We start from the raw sequence: 20654 nt of genomic DNA, 5'->3' as shown, positions 1-20654 counted from the left end.
TGCTGTACATTTCCACACGATAAGCCACTTCGTTGATCTATCATTTGTGACCAGGTAGGTTCTGAAAAATATTTTTTATAGCTCAGTTGGCCTTACCTGGTAAAATAAGAAATTGTTTAATAGTTTTAGTTTAAGGAGACTAATCGAGGCTTTCCTGGGTAAATAATTGAAAAAAAAACAATCCTCACCACGAGGCAGATCAGCATCGTGACGACGCGGCTGAAACATTTCCCGGGTTATTTACCTTATCGGCGGAAAATGGAAATGTCAACGTTTGAGCCAAAGAGCCAAATTTAGAAGGGACATTCGCCAGCTCGTGGGTCGTGCTCTGGTGCTTAACGTCAGCCGGAACGGTTCGGAACACCACTCTGGCAATTATTCGAGCTCCCAGCCACATCCACCTCGCCTTAATTAGTCCTAACGACATTTACTTCGTCTTGATGTGATTACGTGAACACAAGGCACAATAATACAGGATTGCTATGGTTAGGCGTAGCTCGTATCCGAGCGATAGTGCATTACTCTGATAATCCCTACTCCGAGGCAGCCTAGCAATGTTGTGGAAAGTATCGAGAGTGAGGAATGAATCTCTGACTGCCCACAGTCCCTCATTAACGGGCACGTGTCCGGCGTGTGTCTACCAGGCCTCGGGATCTCAAGGCGTCCCTTCGCCGTGGGCGTGCGCCCTCCGCCCCCCCCCCCCCCCCGAGGATCCACGATGGGCGTCTGGCAGCTGCCCCTGCTGCGCTGCCCGTGGCTGCCCCTCGCGGTGGCGGCCGCGGTGCTGCTGGTGCAGGGCGCCAGCGCCGAGGTCGACGCGTCGACCGGGGGGAACAAGTCGAGGGTGTGCAACGGCACAATGGAATGCAGGAAGGGCCTGCTGCTGCCCGTGTGGTTGCCCAGCAATCCGTCGACCGGTGACAAGATCGCGAGGGCGGTGGTATACTTCGTCGGGATGATCTACATGTTCCTGGGCGTGTCCATCATCGCCGACCGCTTCATGTCGTCCATCGAGGTGATCACGTCGCAGGAGAAGGAGATCACCATCAAGAAGCCGAGTGGCGAGACCATCACCACGACGGTGCGCATCTGGAACGAGACGGTGTCGAACCTGACCCTCATGGCGCTGGGCTCGTCGGCGCCTGAGATCCTGCTTTCCGTCATCGAGGTGTGCGGGCACCAGTTCAAGGCGGGCGAACTGGGGCCCAGCACCATCGTGGGCAGCGCGGCCTTCAACATGTTCGTCATCATCGCCATCTGCGTGTACGTGGTGCCTGACGGCGAGACGCGCAAGATCAAGCACCTGCGCGTGTTCTTCGTGACGGCCACGTGGAGCATCTTCGCGTACATCTGGCTCTACCTGATCCTGGCCGTGATCACTCCGGGCATCGTGGACATCTGGGAGGGCCTCGTCACGCTCATGTTCTTCCCGATCTGCGTGGTGTTCGCCTGGGTGGCCGACCGGCGGCTGCTCTTCTACAAGTACATGTACAAGAAGTATCGCAACAAGCGCGGCCTCATCATCGAGTCGGAGGGCGACCGCGTCAAGAGCTCCATCGAGATGGACGGCAAGATCCTGAACTCGCACGGCGACGTGGCGGCCATCGACAGCTCGCTGTCGGCGCTGGACGAGCGCGACGTGGAGGAGAGCCGCAAGGAGATGATCCAGATCCTCAAGGAGCTCAAGCGCAAGCACCCGGACAAGGACCTGGAGCACCTGACGGAGATGGCCAACTACCAGCTGCTGAGCCAGCAGCAGAAGAGCCGCGCCTTCTACCGCATCCAGGCGACGCGCATGATGACGGGCGCCGGAAACATCCTGAAGAAGCACGCGGCCGACCAGGCGCGCAAGGCGGCGAGCGTGCAGGAGGTGCGCATCGACGCGGGCGACGGCGCGGGCGGCGGCGGCGACCTGCGCTGCCGCGTCTACTTCGAGCCGAGCTCCTACAAGTGCCTGGAGAACTGCGGCACGTGCGCGGTGACCGTGCAGCGCAGGGGCGGGGACCCGAGCGCGACGCTCTACGTGGACTACCGCACCGAGGACGGCTCGGCCAACGCGGGCTCCGACTACGAGTTCCAGGAGGGCACGGTGGTGTTCAAGCCGGGCGAGATGGAGAAGGACATCGCCATCGGCATCATCGACGACGACATCTTCGAGGAGGACGAGCACTTCTACGTGCGACTGAGCAACGTGCGCACTGCCAGCGAGGACGGCGGTGCCGGCGTCGGAGGCGCCAGCGGCGGTGGAAAGTTCGAGGCCAACCACAACAATGCGGTGCCCAGGGCATTGCTGTCCGAGCCGTCGGTTGCCACCGTGATCATCCTGGACGACGACCACGCCGGCGTGTTCCTCTTCGAGGAGGCGGTGACGCACGTGAGCGAGAGCGTGGGCATCATGGAGGTGCGGGTGGCGCGCAGCTCGGGCTCGCGCGGCACCGTCGTGGTGCCATTCCGCACCATCGAGGGCCTGGCCAAGGGCGGCGGGGAGGACTACGAGGACGCGATCGGGGAGCTGCTGTTCCAGAACGACGAGATCACGTAGGTGACAGAACACACGCACCCCTTCCGCTGCGCCTCGCCGTCACGCACGTGCGCACGCCCGCGTGCCACCGTTCCGTGCGGAGGCGGCGGCGTCGTCATCGGTGGCGTAGCTGCCGAGCAGTGCAGGTGGCGCAACCAGGACCGCCCGGAGGTTTTGGAGCTCCTGGGCAGAAGGCCACGTGGGGCCCTGCCCGTTACGAGCGACAAAAATAGGCCCGGCGTGGGCGCCCTCTTTTGTGTGAGGCCGCCCTCTTTTGTGCGAGGCCCGGGGGAAATTGCCTGTTTTGTATGTGCCGCATTCTAGGCAGCCCTGGGTGTAACTGCACCAGGATCCACGGGGCGGAGGGGCCCAGGAGTTGAGTTATGAAGAGGGAGGGAAAGGTGGAGCCATTTAACCTCTCGCACCATGGCCCATACCATCCACACCCGCAATCATTGGCTGTCGTGTCGGAAGTTTTACTTCAGTGGCCAGTGTTTGCTGTGTTGTTGTTGGAGCTGGGTTTGTGTTAGAGTTGGGTTTTTCCACTCCTCTGGATTTGCTATTTTCCCGGATGTTTCTTTAAATGAAAACCTCGATCCCCCCCCTACCCCCCGCGTAGTTCACATCTAATTTCATTCAACCAAAAGGTTTATAAAATGTAGTTCTACATCCGTAGGATTTTGTTCTGATCTGGTTGCACTGCCGGGAGCTACTCTGAGTGGGGGCATTACCATATGCAATTATTTAGGCGTCGTTTGTCGTAATTTAGAGCAGCGTAGCTCATCTCTTATTTATATTTATGCCGGTGTCGCACAAGGCCTGCTAGCGCTTCCATTAAGGTGTTTTAGAGTGGCAGGGCCGTTATTGCATTAGCGGAGAACAAACCTCGCTCTAAATCTCCGTGAGCGATGGAATAATTTTCACGAGACTTGCGCGGTGCAAAATGTCTGTCTCTCTCTCTCTCCCCACCCTGTACGTTCCGAGCGTGAGCGTTACATGCACCGTGTGTTTTTTCATCTTAGCGCACTCTCCCAGACCACCCCCACTCCCCTACCCCTCTGCCACCCTCCCACGCTTTGGTAATTTACCCCCAGCCCATTAATTACTCGGGACGTGCTGAGAGTGCAATGCGCGTGCCCGGAGGTTGGCTCCGTGGCCCCTCCATCGATTTTTTTTTTGCGATGCGGAAATCGAGAGGGGACATGGCTGGTGATACATTACCCGTATTGACGGCTGGCGTGCACGGGGGTCCTGGGAGCCACGGTGTGAAGAGGACCTCGACCGCCCGCCCGTGCGCGCCGCTCGCCCCGCGTGTCCAGGCGAGGGCCGCGTGGAGCACACGGTGGCGGCGTTGTTGTTGTGTGCCGAGCACGCAGCGATCCCGTTTGCCTTCCGAACGTGGCTGCGGCACTGCAAGCGCGCGTTTGTTCGCCATGTGCGGGCGGGATGCCGGTTCTCGCGGGGGCGTTCGTCTTCATCTGGCCGTGGTGCGGATGGAGCGAGGAAAAGCGGCTGGGGTGCAGGGAGCGAGATGATGGACTGTGGCCATCGCAGGACCATGAGTGATGGGCAATGGTGTTGGAATGATGATGATGATGATGACGACGATGATATACATTGGGTGTCTATAGCCACACCTGCACATCTGTATGCTGCGTGAATATATCAGGGGATGCTCAGTGTTTGCGAGGTGATCTTTTCGCAGTTTGTACGAGCAGCAAATAGCGCTGTATTTGTTTTCACATTCGTTAAGGCGGTGCAGAGTGGGTGCGGTGAGTGCGGTGGGTGAGGTGGGTGCGGTGGGTTGTGGCCGAGCATGATGGCCCCGGTGGACACGGCAGGTTGGTGGACTCGATGGGTTTGGTGGTCACGGCGCAGTCGCCCTGTCAGCGCACATGGGCTGAGGCCGAGCGGCTTGAGGTGGAGCGGCATTGCGCGATCAGCGTGCCCCGTCCGCGTTTCACGCGCAACGTGAGTCCTTCTGCAAGCGGCGCTGATTCAACTCTTCAGATCGCCACGCGAGGGATTCCGCACTGCCGCCCCAAACAACGTACGGTGACTTCGCTAGCACGATCCGCAACTCCGAGTCGCCCTTGAACCTTAATCCGTTCGCGAAATTGCCCACGTTGCAAATCGTCTTCTTATGATTGAAAGATAATTCCATTATTCATCACATTCAACGGTGGCAACTGTAGCGGCGCCACCGCACGTGGGGTCCCCCTTTGCCAGGGACCAGCGGGGGAGGGGGGCGGGGGGGGACCGGTGGCAGAGCCCTGGTGAAGGCGGCCGCACGGCGATTGGTGGGGGAAAAAAAAAGCGACGAGGCCTGCGCACGCGCGTTGTTTCCCGGCTAAAACCACAAACAAAATTCTCTCCCAGCCATGAAAAAGGGCAAATCCCACTTCGGCAATGCCCCCTTGCAACAAAAACACCCACCATGGGCTCGTGGCATTCGCAGTTGACATTAAACACACAAACCGAGTCACGCACTACAGACCACTACGGGCACGTGGCAGCCTTCCATGACTAAAGGCCGCTCGCAGTGGAGAAGCGAAAGTGGGGGGGAGGGGGCGGGGGGGGGTGCTCTAGAATCCGTGATGCGTTTGGCTCTCGTGCCGCCGGCGCCACCGTGAGTGTCTCCACAGGTCCCCCCCCCCCCACCACGACCAAGTGCCCCGCGCTTCGCCGCGGGCTTCACGGTGCGAGTTCACGGTGATGCGTGGCGGCGTCACGCTCACTATTTGTTTTTTTTGTGAAATCTACAGCGGTCGTCCCGCCCCAACCCACCCAACCACCCTCCAGCCTGTAACAACATCAACGTGATCCCGCGGTGTTGTGATTCGGGCACACAAAGTGCACAGCCCTGCGGTGGCTAATTGTCACCGTTGGGCTAATTGCAGTTTGGGCACGGAACGATTGCTCCTGTGTGTGTGTGTGTGCGGAGGAGCGGGGTGGGTGGGTGGGCGCCGGGGTTCAGTGGCGTGCAGGTTGTGGGGGGAGGGGGGTGGTTGGGGGGGTGCCTTCACAAAGTGGGGGGACCTTACTTTAGGTCATGGACTGAGGTCACGCGGCGTCCGTTGGGGTCATGGGAGGACGGTGAACACCGTGCACGCATGTATATGCCGACATGCGTACACACATGGGGGGGGGGCCGAGGGGCCATGAGAGACGCTGCCCTCCCCTCCCCCGCCTCCTTCATCCACTCCTCCCGGCGGGCTCTGCTAAACACGTTATTATTTTATTTGCCAAACTTTCCGCTTATTTTTCTTTAAAATCCATGTTTGTATTCCAAACGCGCTATCGCCACCGTGTCACAACACCGATACATTTCCATCTGGAACTCTGCAGCGAGCAGTGCACCACACCGTGTCCACTTAGACAGCCGTGAAAGATGAGGTCACGGAACCTCTTCTGAAGTCGCATCAATTGACACATTCATCCACACTCTATGCCCTGGAAGGATTATCTGTCACGCCCGTCAAACTGAAAATGTATAAGAGATGGCAGTGAACGAAATTATGTGCACCACAACAGTTGGGTTTTTTTTATGTGTGTCCAGTCATTGGTAACCATCGACCAGATGAGACTCATCAACTCTCACCTGCCTGTTCATGCTCTCACCTTTTTCAGCATCCACCTATTTAGGCCTTACCTGTCCAGGCTTTCACTTGTACAGGCTCTGCACCTCTTGAGTTCTCGATCGAACAATGGGTCCAATTCGTAAAATATTCGTGCATTATAAATCGTGCCTATTATAATTATTATTCCAAAAACAACTTTCTGTACCACCACACCCTGGCCATATCACATGCTCCACCAGGTGACAGCTCCCAGCTCCACGCAGCGGAGCGGTACGACTGGATTGGGATTGGTTTCATTTGTAGGGTGCCGGTCGCAGCTCCCGGGAGGATCGCAGCAACTGGAGTCCACTCCTGTTTCTGCTGAACCCGGGAAATTCAATGTCCTGAGTGAACCCGCTCGGAATAGCCGCCCGTGCTGCCCGGGACACCACACACCTGCTGCAGCACTCACGAGCAGGGAATCCTGGGAAGCGAAAACACACGAGGGGATTACACCCAAAGGTTCGCACGGATAGATTCAAGGATCAGCTGCTGCACTGCCATTGTGTGGCGACCTCGCAGCCCCCAAGCCTACAACACCTGGTATGCATCGGTAGTCACCAATATGAGAGCTGACCAGGCTCTCCCCCTGCTTAGCTCCGGAGATCCAATGACATCGGCCACGTTTTTGAGTGACTCAGCAGTCGTTATTCATTGATTTATTCACGAGTGGCGACACCAATCGACGCGCGGCGTCGTCATTCCGCCAGCGACAAGTGTTGACGGAGGTCGTCGTCGCCAAACGTTGGTTTGCCAGGCCAGAGGTTTGCGGCCCTTTGGTGAAATCAACGGTTTTGCGCGGAACATCAATTGAGCGGCGTCTGGTCGCACACGTCCGTGCGCGTGTCCGCGCGAGTGTCCGCACGCCGCCAATCTTCGTGGCCAGAATTCCTCACCGCGGACAGAATTACCATCCAGCGCGGCGTCGTTACCGTGCACGAAATTCCATTGGTGACACGAGGTCGGGGGAGGGGGATGGGGGGCGGTGGGGGGGTATCGCTGCCGGGAGACCGGGACGGGTTGGTGGGGGGAGGGAACTCCCGGCGAGGGTTGTCACGGCGGAGCTCGCTGTGAGCGAGGCTCGAGACAGCTGTGCTGGGGGTGTGGTGGAACCCCCTTCGGCCGTCTCTCACCGCGCCTCCCGCCCGCCCGCCCCCCCCGCCCGGCAGTCCATCAAACTCGTTTGCATCTGAGCGTGGCTGCCGTGGTGCCTGTGGCCCTCGGCTCGAGACTAATAAGGCCGGAGTCATCCTCCTCTTACTCCTCCTGCTCCTCACATGGGCCCTCGCAGAAGCTGCACGGAATAAATGAGACGATGCCCCCCCCCCCCGCTCTGTGCCAGCACTCACCAGGGCTCCCCAGATGCAACATTTTCAGGGAGTAATCAACCGCGAGGACTCGTGTGCCCACAGTTATCGCTGCTGTTTATTTGTTCTCGTGCGAAAGGAATCAGCGATGCAACGAGGGGGAAACGTGTTCAATTTAATCAACGCTCCTGCCATTAAACCTTCATTAGGCGCCAGCAGCAATAACAAAAAAAACCATCGCCGTCAACAGCGAACATTAGGACAATTAGTCTCGCACTCCGAGATGACAACAAATCGCAGCGATCCATTTGTTATGCCGTCCGTCTCGTTTGCCCGCCGTCCGCTCGAAACGGAAGCCTCGCTCTTCTCTGCTCTTCCACTGCCCGATTATTCTGACCGATGGGAGGGGAGGGAGGGAGGGAGGGGGGCACAGAATGGAATGGTGATGCAGAATCGTTTTGTGGTGGGCCCTGTGAGGACAGCCATCGTTCAGGGAGAGTGTGCTCCCTGCCGTGTCGTAACAAGCGCTCGCTTCGCCGGTGACATTTGTCAACGCGGTGAAGAGCGGCTCCGGCGCGGGGCCCATCTAAATGCAAAGCGCGTGCCGTGCACCGAGACATTCGGCACGTTCCTCCTCGTGTTCCCCGGGACTCGTTGCCGCTTCCCTCGGTGGCTAGGAGATGTTAACTACCTCGCCAGGTGCACGGGAGGTCGTGGGTTCGATCCCGACCCTGATGAAGCCTGCTGTGTGCTTGCAGTTTGCGTCTCTTTCTCTCTCTCTCATCGTGATCATCACGGTGGCTAGGAGATGTTAGCTACCTCGCCGGGTGCACGGGAGGTCGTGGGTTCTATCCCGAGCCTGATGAAGCCTACTGTGTGTTTGCAGTTTGCGTTTCTCTCTCTCTCTCATCGTGATCATCACGGTGGCTAGGAGATGTTAGCTACCTCGCCGGGTGCACGGGAGGTCGTGGGTTCTATCGCGACCGTGACGCCTGCTGCATATGTGGAGTTTGCACGTTCTCTCTCTCCCCGTGGTCGCGTGGATTTTTTATTCGGGTCCTCCGGTTTTTCCCTCTACTTTTTAGAATCAACACCATGCGTTTAGATTATTTGGCTACGTGATGGGCCACTTCGTTGAGCTAGCATTTGTGATAGCCAAGTCACATCTTAGTAGAGATTTCGTCCCAAAGGGCACTCCTTGCGCATAATTTGCGGGGAGCGTATAATCTACGGGGGGGGGGGGGGATCATCTGCCAATCTGATGTTGGGCGATGGTCTCCCATGCCTTTCGGTAACGGTGTTTTTTTAGTTTGACCATACTTCACCACACCGGTTGGTGCGGGTCAAGATGTCATTCAGCAGCGATGTTCACCGTGGTTGGGTTTGCAGGGCAGAGCGCGAACCGCTGTGCCATTGCTCCACCCCCTCATGCCACAGTGCCCCTGAATGACCAGGCCGCAGGTACCATGTGACTAAGCACCTCGTGACTAAGCACCACGTGACTGAGCACCACCTGACTAAGCACCACGTGACTAAGCACCACCTGACTAAGCACCACGTGGCCAAGCACCTTGCCAGCCATTCACGCTGCACGTGCGCTCGATGTTGTGGCCATCAATCAGCGCGGAGTTCAAGGGCCGCTCTCGCGCGCATCTTCTGATGGGTTTCGCGCTCTGCCCATTTGCTTCCCGCGACCTCGTGGGGGGGGGGGGGGGTGGTGCCCGGTTCGAGTCCCAGTCACGGTCCACAAACCCTGCACGGCACGCGGCGTCGTTGAGCTCACGCGCTGAGGTATCTGTCCCATCCCCCCATGCAGGTTCTCGCGTTCGCTCCGTGCAGCTTTACAGGTGATACCGGCGTTTTGTGCTTCCACTTAACCACAGAAGCTTCTTCAAGAACTGAAGCTCCCGGGTACGTGGCAGCGACAACGTCAAGACATCGTGCCCAAGCAAGACGCTGATAACGAGCCGGAGAGAGACGCAGCACTCTGCCTTGGGGGGTGGGGGGTCACAGAAACGTCTCCGCAGCCTGCCGCTGTCGTGGCTAAAGACGGGAAGGGGTGCGGAGCTGGGAACGAAGGCGGCCACGTAAGCCCCGGTAATGAGTCGTAATGGCACCGTCGGACGCGTCACCCCGCGTCCGGCGATGTGCATTCGCACGTGGCCACGCGAACAAGGCAACGTCAGCTCCAGAACCAGGGTCCCAACCCCGACGTCTCAGCGGCAGCGGCAGCAGCAGTAGCCGGCATGGCGAGCAGGAAGAATGAGTCATGGTGTGATTGCACCTGCCAACACGGTTGTGGGAAAAGCGGCCGAGGAACGGTGGGGCCGGTCGACGGGACCGCTGCATACGGGAGATCCTCACCTTCGTGTCATCCCGGGCACCCCCACCCCCCATGCCCTCGTTGGGGTCCACCACCCCAAGCCCTCGCGCCGCTTGTGCCCCTAATGCAGGCGCGAGGCATGCGGGACCGCCACCCTTTCAACGGAGGTCAGAGGGCGGCAGCGCAGGGCCCAAGCCGGCTCCCTCGCTTTTATTTTTTTGCGAAAAAATTGCACGCGAGGAGCCAATGGACGTTGTTTAGGTGTGCGATTTGGACACCTTCAGTGAAGTCGGGGGGAGGAGGGAGAGGGGGGGTGGCAATCGCGGCGCTTCAGCCGCCCAGGAAGCTCGCGACCACGCTGGTCTCGGTTTCTTCTTTGCGGCCCAGGGAGGGGAGCAAAGAATTCGCGCGAGCGCCGGATGGTGGTGAAACACCGTTGCGGTTGTGCGTGGCTTGCGACCACTGGGAAAGTTACACCGGCAATAAATGTGGCCATTCCGCAGGGGTTTTATGTTGTGAAGTGTTTATTTTCCGACGCAGAGCGCCCTCCTCTCCACGATAATGACGTTTACACAACAAAACCTTTGCCGGAGTTTAAATATTTAAGATACTTTGTAAGGAAACACTTACGGCTTGTTTCCTCGGACAGTAAAAAAACTCAATTAAAATGAAAAACACCACAATGAGGCCCTCCGATGATTCTTGCCATCGAAGCCGTATCGTAGCCCCCCCCCCGCGTTGGAAATGTAGCGAATAATAGGAGGTGGCAAGCTGCGAGATGCGAAAATTAAGGGCGGGCAGCACGAGGAGGAAGTTCCACATTATTACGCTGCTTGTGATTACATCGCGATACGAGCTTTGGGGCTTTTGGCAGGAACACTGCTTTGTTTCTCTGGCTGCTACTGCTGCTACAGTGACCACCGCGGTGGTGGTGGCGGCGGCGGTGGCAGCAGCGGTTCCTGGGGGGAAAAAAGCCTCGGTCAGGGGCCTTGCGTCAGGGCCGCCGGTTTCCTGGGGCTGTGGGCAGGAAGGCGCTGACGCCGCCCCATTGTCCACCCCGTGTGCACGAGGGCCGAGAGAGCGGCAGGAGCACTGATGTGCGCAGGCGTGTGGGTGCTCGTGTGTGTGTGGGGAGCGGTGGTGCAGTGGTTAGCGTGCTGCGCTACGAACCCGGCGACTCGAATCTGGTCACCGGCCATGGCTAAAATCATCAGCGAGCGATATCTGAACCGGTCCCGTGTCCTCCATTAACCAACCACGAACAGTGGCGAATATTTGACCTGGTATTGGGCCTCCCATAGGTCGACTCAACCTTTAATGAGTACCCAGTGCGGTGTACGAACATCGCCACGAGGGAGACAAAGGCGGCTGGGCAAGATCCTGTCCACCCACCACCTCGTGCGCCATACCGGCCTTCATAGGTGCTCGCTAACAGCCCTTGCGCCAACCAGTCTGTGAAGCCTATTCGGGTCAATCTTTGTAATCCCATATGTATGCAGAATATGAATGTCATTCGCAAGCGATGGCTGAAGCATGTGCTGTTTACACACGTGGCAAGATTCGCACCTCGACACATCAGATGAAATGTATCACCGTGGCGGTGTTCATGTTGGCTCATCTTCATCGGCACCAGCTCGTGCTGCTCAATTTCCGGCCATGGCTAATTTCAGCGGTGATTGTTGGAACCGATCCTGGCTCTCCTCTATGTCGACTCAGCCTTAACTCAGCTCTCGCGTGGGGTGGCGGGGGGAGGGGGGGTGTCCCTCCTCGTTCGTGGCAGATAAACGCGGCAGGTCAACGTGCTGGCCACATTGACCTCAATAAAGTGCTCGCTAACAGCGCAGCACTTGCCACAAGAGCCTCTAGAGGCTACACGGGGAACGTTTGACTTTGTCTATTTGCCTCGAGGTAGCACCCGGCATGCCCGCCCCCGCCCCCCCGACCCGTCGACCCCCCACTCCCCCCGGTAGTCCACGGTGTTTGCGGTCGGCACTGCGCGAGCGCTCGCCGGTTTCGCTCGGCTCACACGCGGCTCTTTTGATTTTGCGCGTCGCGATGCGTGAGGCCGCCCCGAGTACATTTGGCACGAAACTGTCATCACTCCTGGGAGCGCCGAAGTGTGCAGCTCTCAGCTGGGGCTTGCCCTTATCGGAAGTCGTCATCCCCCAGGCTGGCTTCGGCAAGGGCCCGCCGTGGGCCAAACCGAAGTTCACGAGACCAAGTAATGCCCTCTGTTCGGAGCTGGTCAGCGTTCGGTATCCGGTCGATAGACATCACCGCCGGGCACACGATCGTCGCTCGCCCATTCTCTATCTGCTGCAGAATGAGGGCACGAGGTTGTCTCGGGTCCACCTGCGTCCTGGCTCCTGCGTCCCATCTACTCTCGGGCCGGGCCGCGCTGCGCTTTGTGTGTGGCACCGTGGCCATCTCAGCCATCGGCTCGCAAATTTAACAAGCCAGAGACTTAAACAAAACATGCAGCCACGCACAGCAGGCCCGGATGATACTGACGATGGTGAGTGAGATAGTGGTGATGATAATGCTATGTTTGGCCATCCATGCGGGGGGGGGGGGGGCGGGGGGGGGGTTCTCTGCACTCTGCCAATAATTAAAACGCTTCCTGCAGGGCTCTCCCCGGGAATTTGAGCTGGGTTTCCTCATGTCCGCAAAGGGAGGTCGCTCCCATCACGCAGCAGCAGCAGTGGGTGGGACAGTTGGGGGGGGAGAGCATCTATCAAGATGGACAGAACATTAAGCTCCATAAGAGGGAGTCTAATTACGGAGCCTCGCGATGGCAGAGTGCTTCGGGAGGAAGCGAGGAGAGAATGTGTTGAGACCATGGCACTTTAAGTCTTGGCAAAATCGCCATTCCATTTTCTCTCCTCTGCGTGTTTTTGTGCTTGTATCTATTTGCCTGTTCATTAGCACTCTTAGTGCATCGCGTGCATCCGAGCGGTTGCTCTCTCAGCCAGCGTGGAGCGCACGTCGGGAAGGTTGACGCATGCACGTGTCACGCCACTGGCCATGCCAGCACCACGGTTGAACTCCAATCACCACGATTACCCACGTGGACTTGACATTTGAGAACGCTCATGAGAGGTCGCACAACAGAGGTCGCTCATCAGAGGTCACTGGTCAGAGGTCGTCGCTCAAGAGAGGTCGCTCAACAAAAATCGCTTGTCCTCCCTGGACTCACAAACATCGGCTTGAGCCGGTGGCGCAAGCACAAGATTGCCGTGGCCATATGAGCCTGAGGAATTCGCAGAACTTCTTTCTGCCGCTAAAACCTCACTGGCCACCGACGCAAGAGAGTGGCGCCCAGCGATGAACTTCCCACCAAATACTTTCTGGCTCTGTGGTAGACAGAGTGGGCGGTGCGTGATGAGCACCCATGGTCGTGGCGCGGTGCGCCGCATGAAGCAATATTTTCCGGGTCACCGGCGCAAAGAGACGCAGAGAGCAGCCAGAACGCCGGCGAGCGCTCAAAATTGTTGGGCGACGATAAAACACGAAGTGACTGCCAGAGGTCATGACCCGTGAAAGCGCGGTCTGCACGATGACGAGGGCGGACGAGGCCCAGGTCACATTGGGTCTGACTGAACACACCCACGCATGCGAGGCATAACTCATTTTGGGATTTCACATGTTGCGTGGGCAGCCCTTCTTAATTCGGAACACCCGTAGACACATTTAGAGGCCCGTACTTAGAGAGAGGAATGTTCTCAGAAAGAGACCCATAGACTCGCATCATGTTTACAACCTTTCATAGAATCTCAAGGCACTTTACATCAATGGCAGTAAATAGAAAATGTATTCTGAAAGAGATCCCACCCGAACCGGACTCGCTGACAGCCTTCGACAGAGAGTCCCATAATCCAGGAGGCCCAGCGGTCGTTCATGGACTTGAGCTTCGTTCTGGGGATGCAGAGAAGATCCAAGTCCACCCACCTCAGAGTTTTTAACAGAGTAGCGGACTGGAGTCGACAGTGTACTGGAATGGAGTTAACAAAGCACCTTACTTGGGGTTCCAGGTCGCAAGCCGTTGTAGTGGTCAATGCATGGGGAAATAAAAGCACAAACCAATTTCCTCACATCAGCGGCTGAGAGGATGGCACGTAACCGGGCAATGTTCCGTAAATGAAAAAAATCAACCTTGGCTATTATATTTTGTAATGTGCGACTCGAAAAAGTTAAAGGTGGATCGAGGAACTCACCGAGCTTCCTGACTACCTCTGCAGGGACTGACTGGGCCCAGCCTCAACCAGCGGATTGGTGACATAGACCCAATGAGCATAACCTCTGTGTTATCCCCATTAACTTGGAGGAAGTTGTGCTGCATCCAAGCTCTGAGAAGTAAAAGTGATGATGAGCAGAGACTCACATAGGGATCTGTATACTCGCAAAGGGGCCCGCATGCTCCTGGCATAACATTGTAAAGTAAACCTTTTAATAATTTAATTTACATTTTGGTTAATACAACTGTAATGCCCCTCGGACAACGTCTTTCCTTCGTTCTTTATTTATTAGGGCGCGTCGCGCAGATAACGCACTCCCATATCCTACAGTACTTCAAGTTCAAGTTCATTTATTAGATATAGCCCTGTGAGCCATTCGGCTCTTGAATCGGGTGCAACCGCAACAAACAAAAAACTAAAAAATTCACAAAAAACATCTTAAAGTGAATATGTGACTAAGTGCAAACAGAAATCCAAGAAAAGACAGTAAAACATTGCAGAAAAAAATCACCGTACACCAACGCTGTGTGCAAAAATTAGCTATGACTAGCATACAGCACTTGAGCTAGAATAACAACAGGTACTTGGGCTCGGATAACAACAGATGCCTGGGCTAGGACAGCACCCAAGCAACGACCGCATGGTGACAGCGACGATACGAAGACAGCAACGGCGGCGTGGAGACAGCCCATCCCCATCCCAGGGCAGCCCCGAGCACTCTCAGCCTCCGCCTTATATTCCCCCCGCGTGGCCACGCCCCCTGGCCACGCCCCGCCCCTGGCCACGCCCCGCCCCTGGCCACGCCCTCTTTCCCCGAACTGTCTCAACCAATCCCGAACATCCCCACCCCGTGGCTCCCTCCTGTCATTATCCCTCGTGACCACCTGGCCACGCACTGTCCCTATCCCCCTTTTGTCTCCACCCACGCACCGTCTCTCTCTGTCCGCACTGTCCCTACACAAGCATTCATGTAAATGTTGGTCGTAAAAATGCCACATCCGGTATGGCTCGTGCTTACCTCTGTTCCGCGATTGTTTATTCGTTCCCCATTATTTGGTTATCGGTGGAACATTAATCACCTTGCATTGATGCCTTGAACACGTGAGGACTTTACAAATAATGACCACAATGATGACGATGATGCCCCATGGGAGAAAAAAAGGTCAAATGGTTTCCAGCTCAAATGAGCTTTAAGTCAGTATCTCATTTCCTGTTTACAGCCCTGCAGAGCCAGTGGTGGAAATTCCACATTCCTATGGTAAGGATTACTTGACCATAGGACATGTACAGTTGATTTCCCCAAAAAATTATACTTATTTTATCAACCCTGAAGAAGGGGTTGTGGTGGGACAGTGGTCCGGGCACTGGTGATATGAACTCAGCAGCCTGCGTTTGATTCCCGGTCACAGCTAACATTTATGGCCAAAGATATCCGAAGCGGTCCTGAGCACCTCCCTTCACCAACCCGCACTGACAAGCGTTGAGGGGTACGGTCAAACAACCTCCACGAGAGACAGCAAGGGGAGGCCTTCATCCGGCAGTGTTCTTGACAAAAAAGCGGTGCCCGTAAATAGTTTAAGTAGTCTACGTCGAGGCTGGGAACCACATGCTCCGAGCGCCGTGCCGCCCACTCAAGAGTCGCAGCGAGTGCGTGGGGGAGCTCGGTGCGTGTCCGACAGCACTCGCCGGGCCTTCGCGCGGCTCGGGTGTCCCAGCAGGAATCCGACGGCGTGGATATTGGCGCATCAGCTTCCCCAGCCTCCATTTCGAATGTTTACGGCCTCGAAGATTGAAAGAGAAATACATTTGCCCGTACGCCGTTTTCCCAGATGGATGAAGCAGCAGCAGCAGCAAAGATGTACAAACAAAATAATCTCGAATTACGAACTTAGGAACGGTTTGTTGGGAGCTGAATATTCCGCGGCGTTACCATGCGTGGCACGCTCAGGGTGTGTCTGGCCACTGGGCCCCGCGTGGCACGCTCAGGGTGTCTGGCCACTGGGCCCCACGTGGTCTCACTCGGTGTCTGGCCACGGGGCCCCACGTGGCCGCACAAAGCGTCTGTAATGACGGCAATTAGGGGTGCATATCGGAGCGAATCTCGAGCAGATGCCTTAAACACATTTCATTAAAAGCCGCTCACCCTGTGATCGATAAGCGTAACACTCGATGACATTCGCAGGCACTGTATTTCCCAGCGGGCCCAAACCGTTGCTCTGCTGCAGACTTTGGGTCGCCGTGGTGCCTTGTTTATGCAACGATCGTGAGCGGCTTACGAGCTCATTTGCATGAAAGCAAAACTCTTCTAACACCCCCGTGAGGACTCGGCTGTCGCATCGGCTTCACGATAGAGAGAGGATGACACGGAGACATGAGGAACCACAGACAATGGGGGAAAGGCAGCCACGTGGGGCGCTGGAGCCAAATCCCCCCCCCCGAGCTCTGCGTTCCTCCATATATTAAGGTGGAATTGGGAGGGAGGACGTAACACTCAATCCCAATCAGAAGCAACAGGTCGAATCCGCATTTGCTATACCGCCTTTTTTAGGGCGAGCCAGGGCATGGCTCCTCAATGCCCATGGGAAGGGAGCTTCACGACAGTCGCGTGATGATCCACCAACCCTTGCTGCTGCCTCCACAGTGCTGGATTACAAGCAGGTCACGTGCATAGCCACCACCACTGCCCGAGTGGTATCTGAACTGGTCCTGAAAAGACACCCTTTACCAACCCGTGGTGTTGAGGTATGGTCAGAAAAACCCCATGATCGGTCTGGCGTGAGTAGGCCTTCATCCAGCAGTGGATTGACTGTCAATCAAGTGGTGTGTAATGGGTTCAGCATACATCACATCAGACTATATACTGTAAAACATGTTTTGCTGGCTGGCTGGAGGGAGGGACGGTCGCGTCCACAGGACGTGCACATTGCTAGAATGTAGAAAAATACAAAAATAAAATCACCGAGCATTTAAATTGTCTCGCGGTCACAAATTGAGACGGTTCCTAAATCCCAAAGGAGGGGGCGAATTATTCATCATCGCGGTGAACGCGTTCGGCGAGACGGGGAGGGAGACGCGTTTCGCAAAACCATAAGCGCCGCGTGCACGCTTCGCCGCGCGAATAACCACGACACCTGTCAACACCCGCGCAGGAAAACCGGCGGAAACCTCTGCGCCGCTCCCATGCCGCAGAGATCGTTTGGAGCAGCCTGCTGTGGTGTGGCACGAAGACGGACCGAGCACCCCGGGTTCGTCGAATGTACGGCGCTCCGCGCGTGCCGTGCGGCATGCACAATGAGGAGGCTTTTCATTAAATCCACCCGCTAACTTACCGCCGCCATCAGCGTTAAAGCGCGCTCGGTGCTTGCTTTAGCGTTGTTGATTTTTTGGATTTTTTAATGGCGTTTCTCCCCACGCCTTCTCCTTTCTTGCCGAATTGTCGCCACCCCGGGTCAGTTTTACGGCGGTAAGTTATGGTTTCATCTGCCGCATTGCCGCTGCTGCGTCTCCCTTCGCAGCAGCAGCTGCAGCATCAGAGGCATTAGAGGCATCAGCGGCTAAACAAATTGGCTGCTCGACAGCAGCAAGGCTGACCGAGGAGCTGGTGGTGGGAGGAGGTTGAATATTTGATTTGATTCTTTTTTCCGATGTCCCGCGGCAGTGCCGCAGGGCCGCGTGCCGTAAGGAGTAGAACTTAGCGCCACGACCTCGTGTCGCGCCGCATGATTCCCCGCGCTTGTCAGGCAGCCGCGCTCGGCTTCGTTGCCTTCACCGGCAAAGGCCGATAGTCTCCCCCCTTCTGCTGCTACTGTTGCCGCTACTTGCCCGTCAAATCCTAACAAATGCCCTCCATTTTTACCTTATCACAAACACCATATGGCAACACTTTGAGTTATATTTATTTTCTCCTCGTTCAAATTACCTGGAATTAGCGTGCCTTATATGCACGGTGCTTTCACGGTCTCATTTATCTGAGTGTGTGCGCTGCTGCGCCAGTTTTAAGCCACAAACGTGCCGTCTTTCATGGTAAAACTGGGTTTGGTTTGGGCACCTCGTGGGAACAGAGGAAGAGCTAAGCAGGGCTGAGTCTTGGATGGCTAACCACCTAGGAACACCACAGGCTGCACAGTGGCCAGGAGAAGGCAGCACAGCAATTACCTCTGGAATCTGCCGTTGCGGAGCTTTGGGTATTGCTCTCCTTGTATGAGTGGACTTTTCTCGTTGAATGCACCGGCTGCTTAATCATATTTCGCCACGCTGGTCAGTGCTGATCGAGGGCGGGACCGGTTCGAATATCGCTCGCCAAGGATGATATCCACGGCCGGTGACCGAATTTGGGTCACCGGGTTCGTAGCGCGGTGTGCGCTCGACCCCACCGCACCAGTGGAGAGAGCGGGCGTGATCGTGCATGCACCCCAGATGGAAAACAGCGACGAATTATAAGTGGGCGTTTAACGGTCAGCGACATCAGGGCGCGATCGCAATCGGCACTGCTGCCAGCGGGTACACAGCTAAGCCGGGGCTGGGCCACACCGGCTCAGGGCAGCGTTTTAATCAAAACCAAACGCGGCGTCATGGCCCCCGTCCTGCCTACCGGGGCCTCCGAGGCCCCCCCCCCCTCCACCGCCAGGCCGCGTGGGCCGGGGACGAAACGCCTGCACCCGGGCCGTCTCGCGGGAGGAGCTCGCTGCTGGTGTTTGGATGGGTAATGGGACGTCGGTAATGAAATGGACGAGCTCTTGTCAGCACAAGGTCCCATTTCCAAAGGTTGAAAATGGAGAGCCGGGGGAGGCGGGGGGTCGTAACATGGGCTTTTACTCTCCGCGTCCACTCTAGAGGCGGGCGCAGCTGTCGTGAGCATCTCGAGTCCACAAATTACACGCATGCCCAGGTACATCTGTGTCCGTCTCCCGATATCGGCGAGGCGGCGAAGAGCGTACTTTGAACGCACGTCGGTTCTGAGAACATTTGTTCCGCCACTCAGGATTGTAACTCGTGGCAGAAGCGGCCGCTCAAACCATTTTCAAGGAAAAGGGAGGCTGCCGGAGCTGCCGTGACTTTTTCCTCTTTTCATATTTGTCTCGAGATGATATTCTTGCTCGCGTTCGTATTATTAATCGATCGCGTCTGTTAAGGGCTGGGGAATATCTTATTTTAACAGCCGGTATATAAAATCGCGGAACATGGCATATGGAGAGGTGGCACTGCGGGGAGCGGTAAGCAAAGGCACATTGCAGAGTTCAGTGTTACCCAGCTTGGGTATTGTGTGAATTGTTTTACTCAAATGCCATTGAGCTGCGAAAGAAGAGCAGACTGCCTAATGATGGAAATTCACGGCGTTTGGCCGAGCACTGAGGCAAGGACGTGGGATTGAGAGCGGCTCTCTCCGACGCTAATGATGTCCCTTCAGTGGAGAGATGTTCACACGAATCTGCGTGCTGTGATTTTAATAATTAAACGTGGCATTTTGAAAAGGGGCACTACACTTGTGCTCACCTGAACGCCTGCAGCGACCAGATCACAAGGCCCAGTACGTTCCGTGTGCTGTGCAAGGGTGCATTGGCTGCTTTCACTGCCCCCATTGTCTCTAAAGAAGTTAAAACTCTACAGCGCTAGTGCAGTTGTGTGCTCCCTAACGGCACTTGCACCAGCATTCTGTTGAAGGCTTATATGGAGAATATTTGTCCTTTTGTATATCTTGTAAATTCTACCTGAATAATTGATTTTATATAGACAGTACATGCAGATGTTAGAACATCCCGAGAGGCCACTTGAAGCCACTGTACATGAGACACAATTGTTAATGACATGCGCACGCAGACGCACACACATGCGCGCACACCCGCACGGGCGGAATGCGCACGCAGATGCAAACGCGGGCACAGCCTTGATTTCCCAAAATTGGCGAAAAATTTCAATGATACTGGTGGAAAAAAATTAATCCTATCTACCGGCAAGAAAACTCGTTAGACCAGATTCAGAGCTCGAAGCTGCCCAGTTGCCATTTCAATGGATTAGCGTAGAGATTTAATTCCAACGAAGAAAACCACACTAACGTCTTTTCCTAAATCCACGCGTGCAAAGTCACCTCATTTCACCTTATCCCCGCAGTCCTTTGCCACTGAAATGGAAGCAAAAACGAAGCGGAAATTCTAAGCGCGCGTTTGCAAATGATTGCCCCGTGATGCGACTACATCTCCAGAGACTGGCTACTTAATTCATTCCTGGACGGGACGGCGGTTGAGGCGGCAGGAAAGCGTTTCCTGAGTGGAATTGCGTGGAGAAATCGGCTGTGTGTTTTTTTCCCCCTTTTAAAGAAAACACAGGCTCAGTGTTTTTCGACAAGGAGGGAGTGAGCGGAAGCGTTAAGTTTGGTCATTCTTCATGAAATCACCTGCACTCGGCGCGCGTACACAGACCTTTGTTGCCGATCCCCAGCCGGTCTCCCGGCACACACGACTCCTTTGCCGGAGGGTGCTCTCGCGCACCCGTCCACGGTTCATCACCCCGTATCGCAGGAGGGGCGCTTACTAAGCACCGGCTCGGGCAGATGCCGCTTCCTTGACCAGACGTACCGCACCGGTCTCACAGCCTTGCCTTCAGACGCCCCGAATGCCGTGATTAGCGCTCATTTTAATCATTGCCGCACGG

General features: G+C 56.2%; 1 protein-coding gene across 1 annotated transcript in view; it reads left to right on the top strand.

The window, feature by feature from the left end:
- Window positions 1-705: 705 nt before the first annotated feature.
- The window catches only part of LOC144728906 (sodium/calcium exchanger 1-like), a 93842-nt gene continuing 73893 nt past the window's right edge, over window positions 706-20654 (top strand). The window contains exon 1 of the mRNA XM_078608646.1: window positions 706-2538. Within this exon, the coding sequence (XP_078464772.1) occupies window positions 719-2538 (1820 nt within the window). The 5' untranslated portion in view covers window positions 706-718. The remainder of the gene's footprint in view (window positions 2539-20654) is intronic.

The sequence above is a fragment of the Lampetra planeri genome, chromosome 30 (assembly GCF_965212315.1).
Source record: "Lampetra planeri chromosome 30, kcLamPlan1.2.h2, whole genome shotgun sequence".
NCBI classification, from domain to species: Eukaryota; Metazoa; Chordata; class Hyperoartia; order Petromyzontiformes; family Petromyzontidae; genus Lampetra; species Lampetra planeri.
This window is presented reverse-complemented; position numbering and strand designations above follow the sequence as displayed.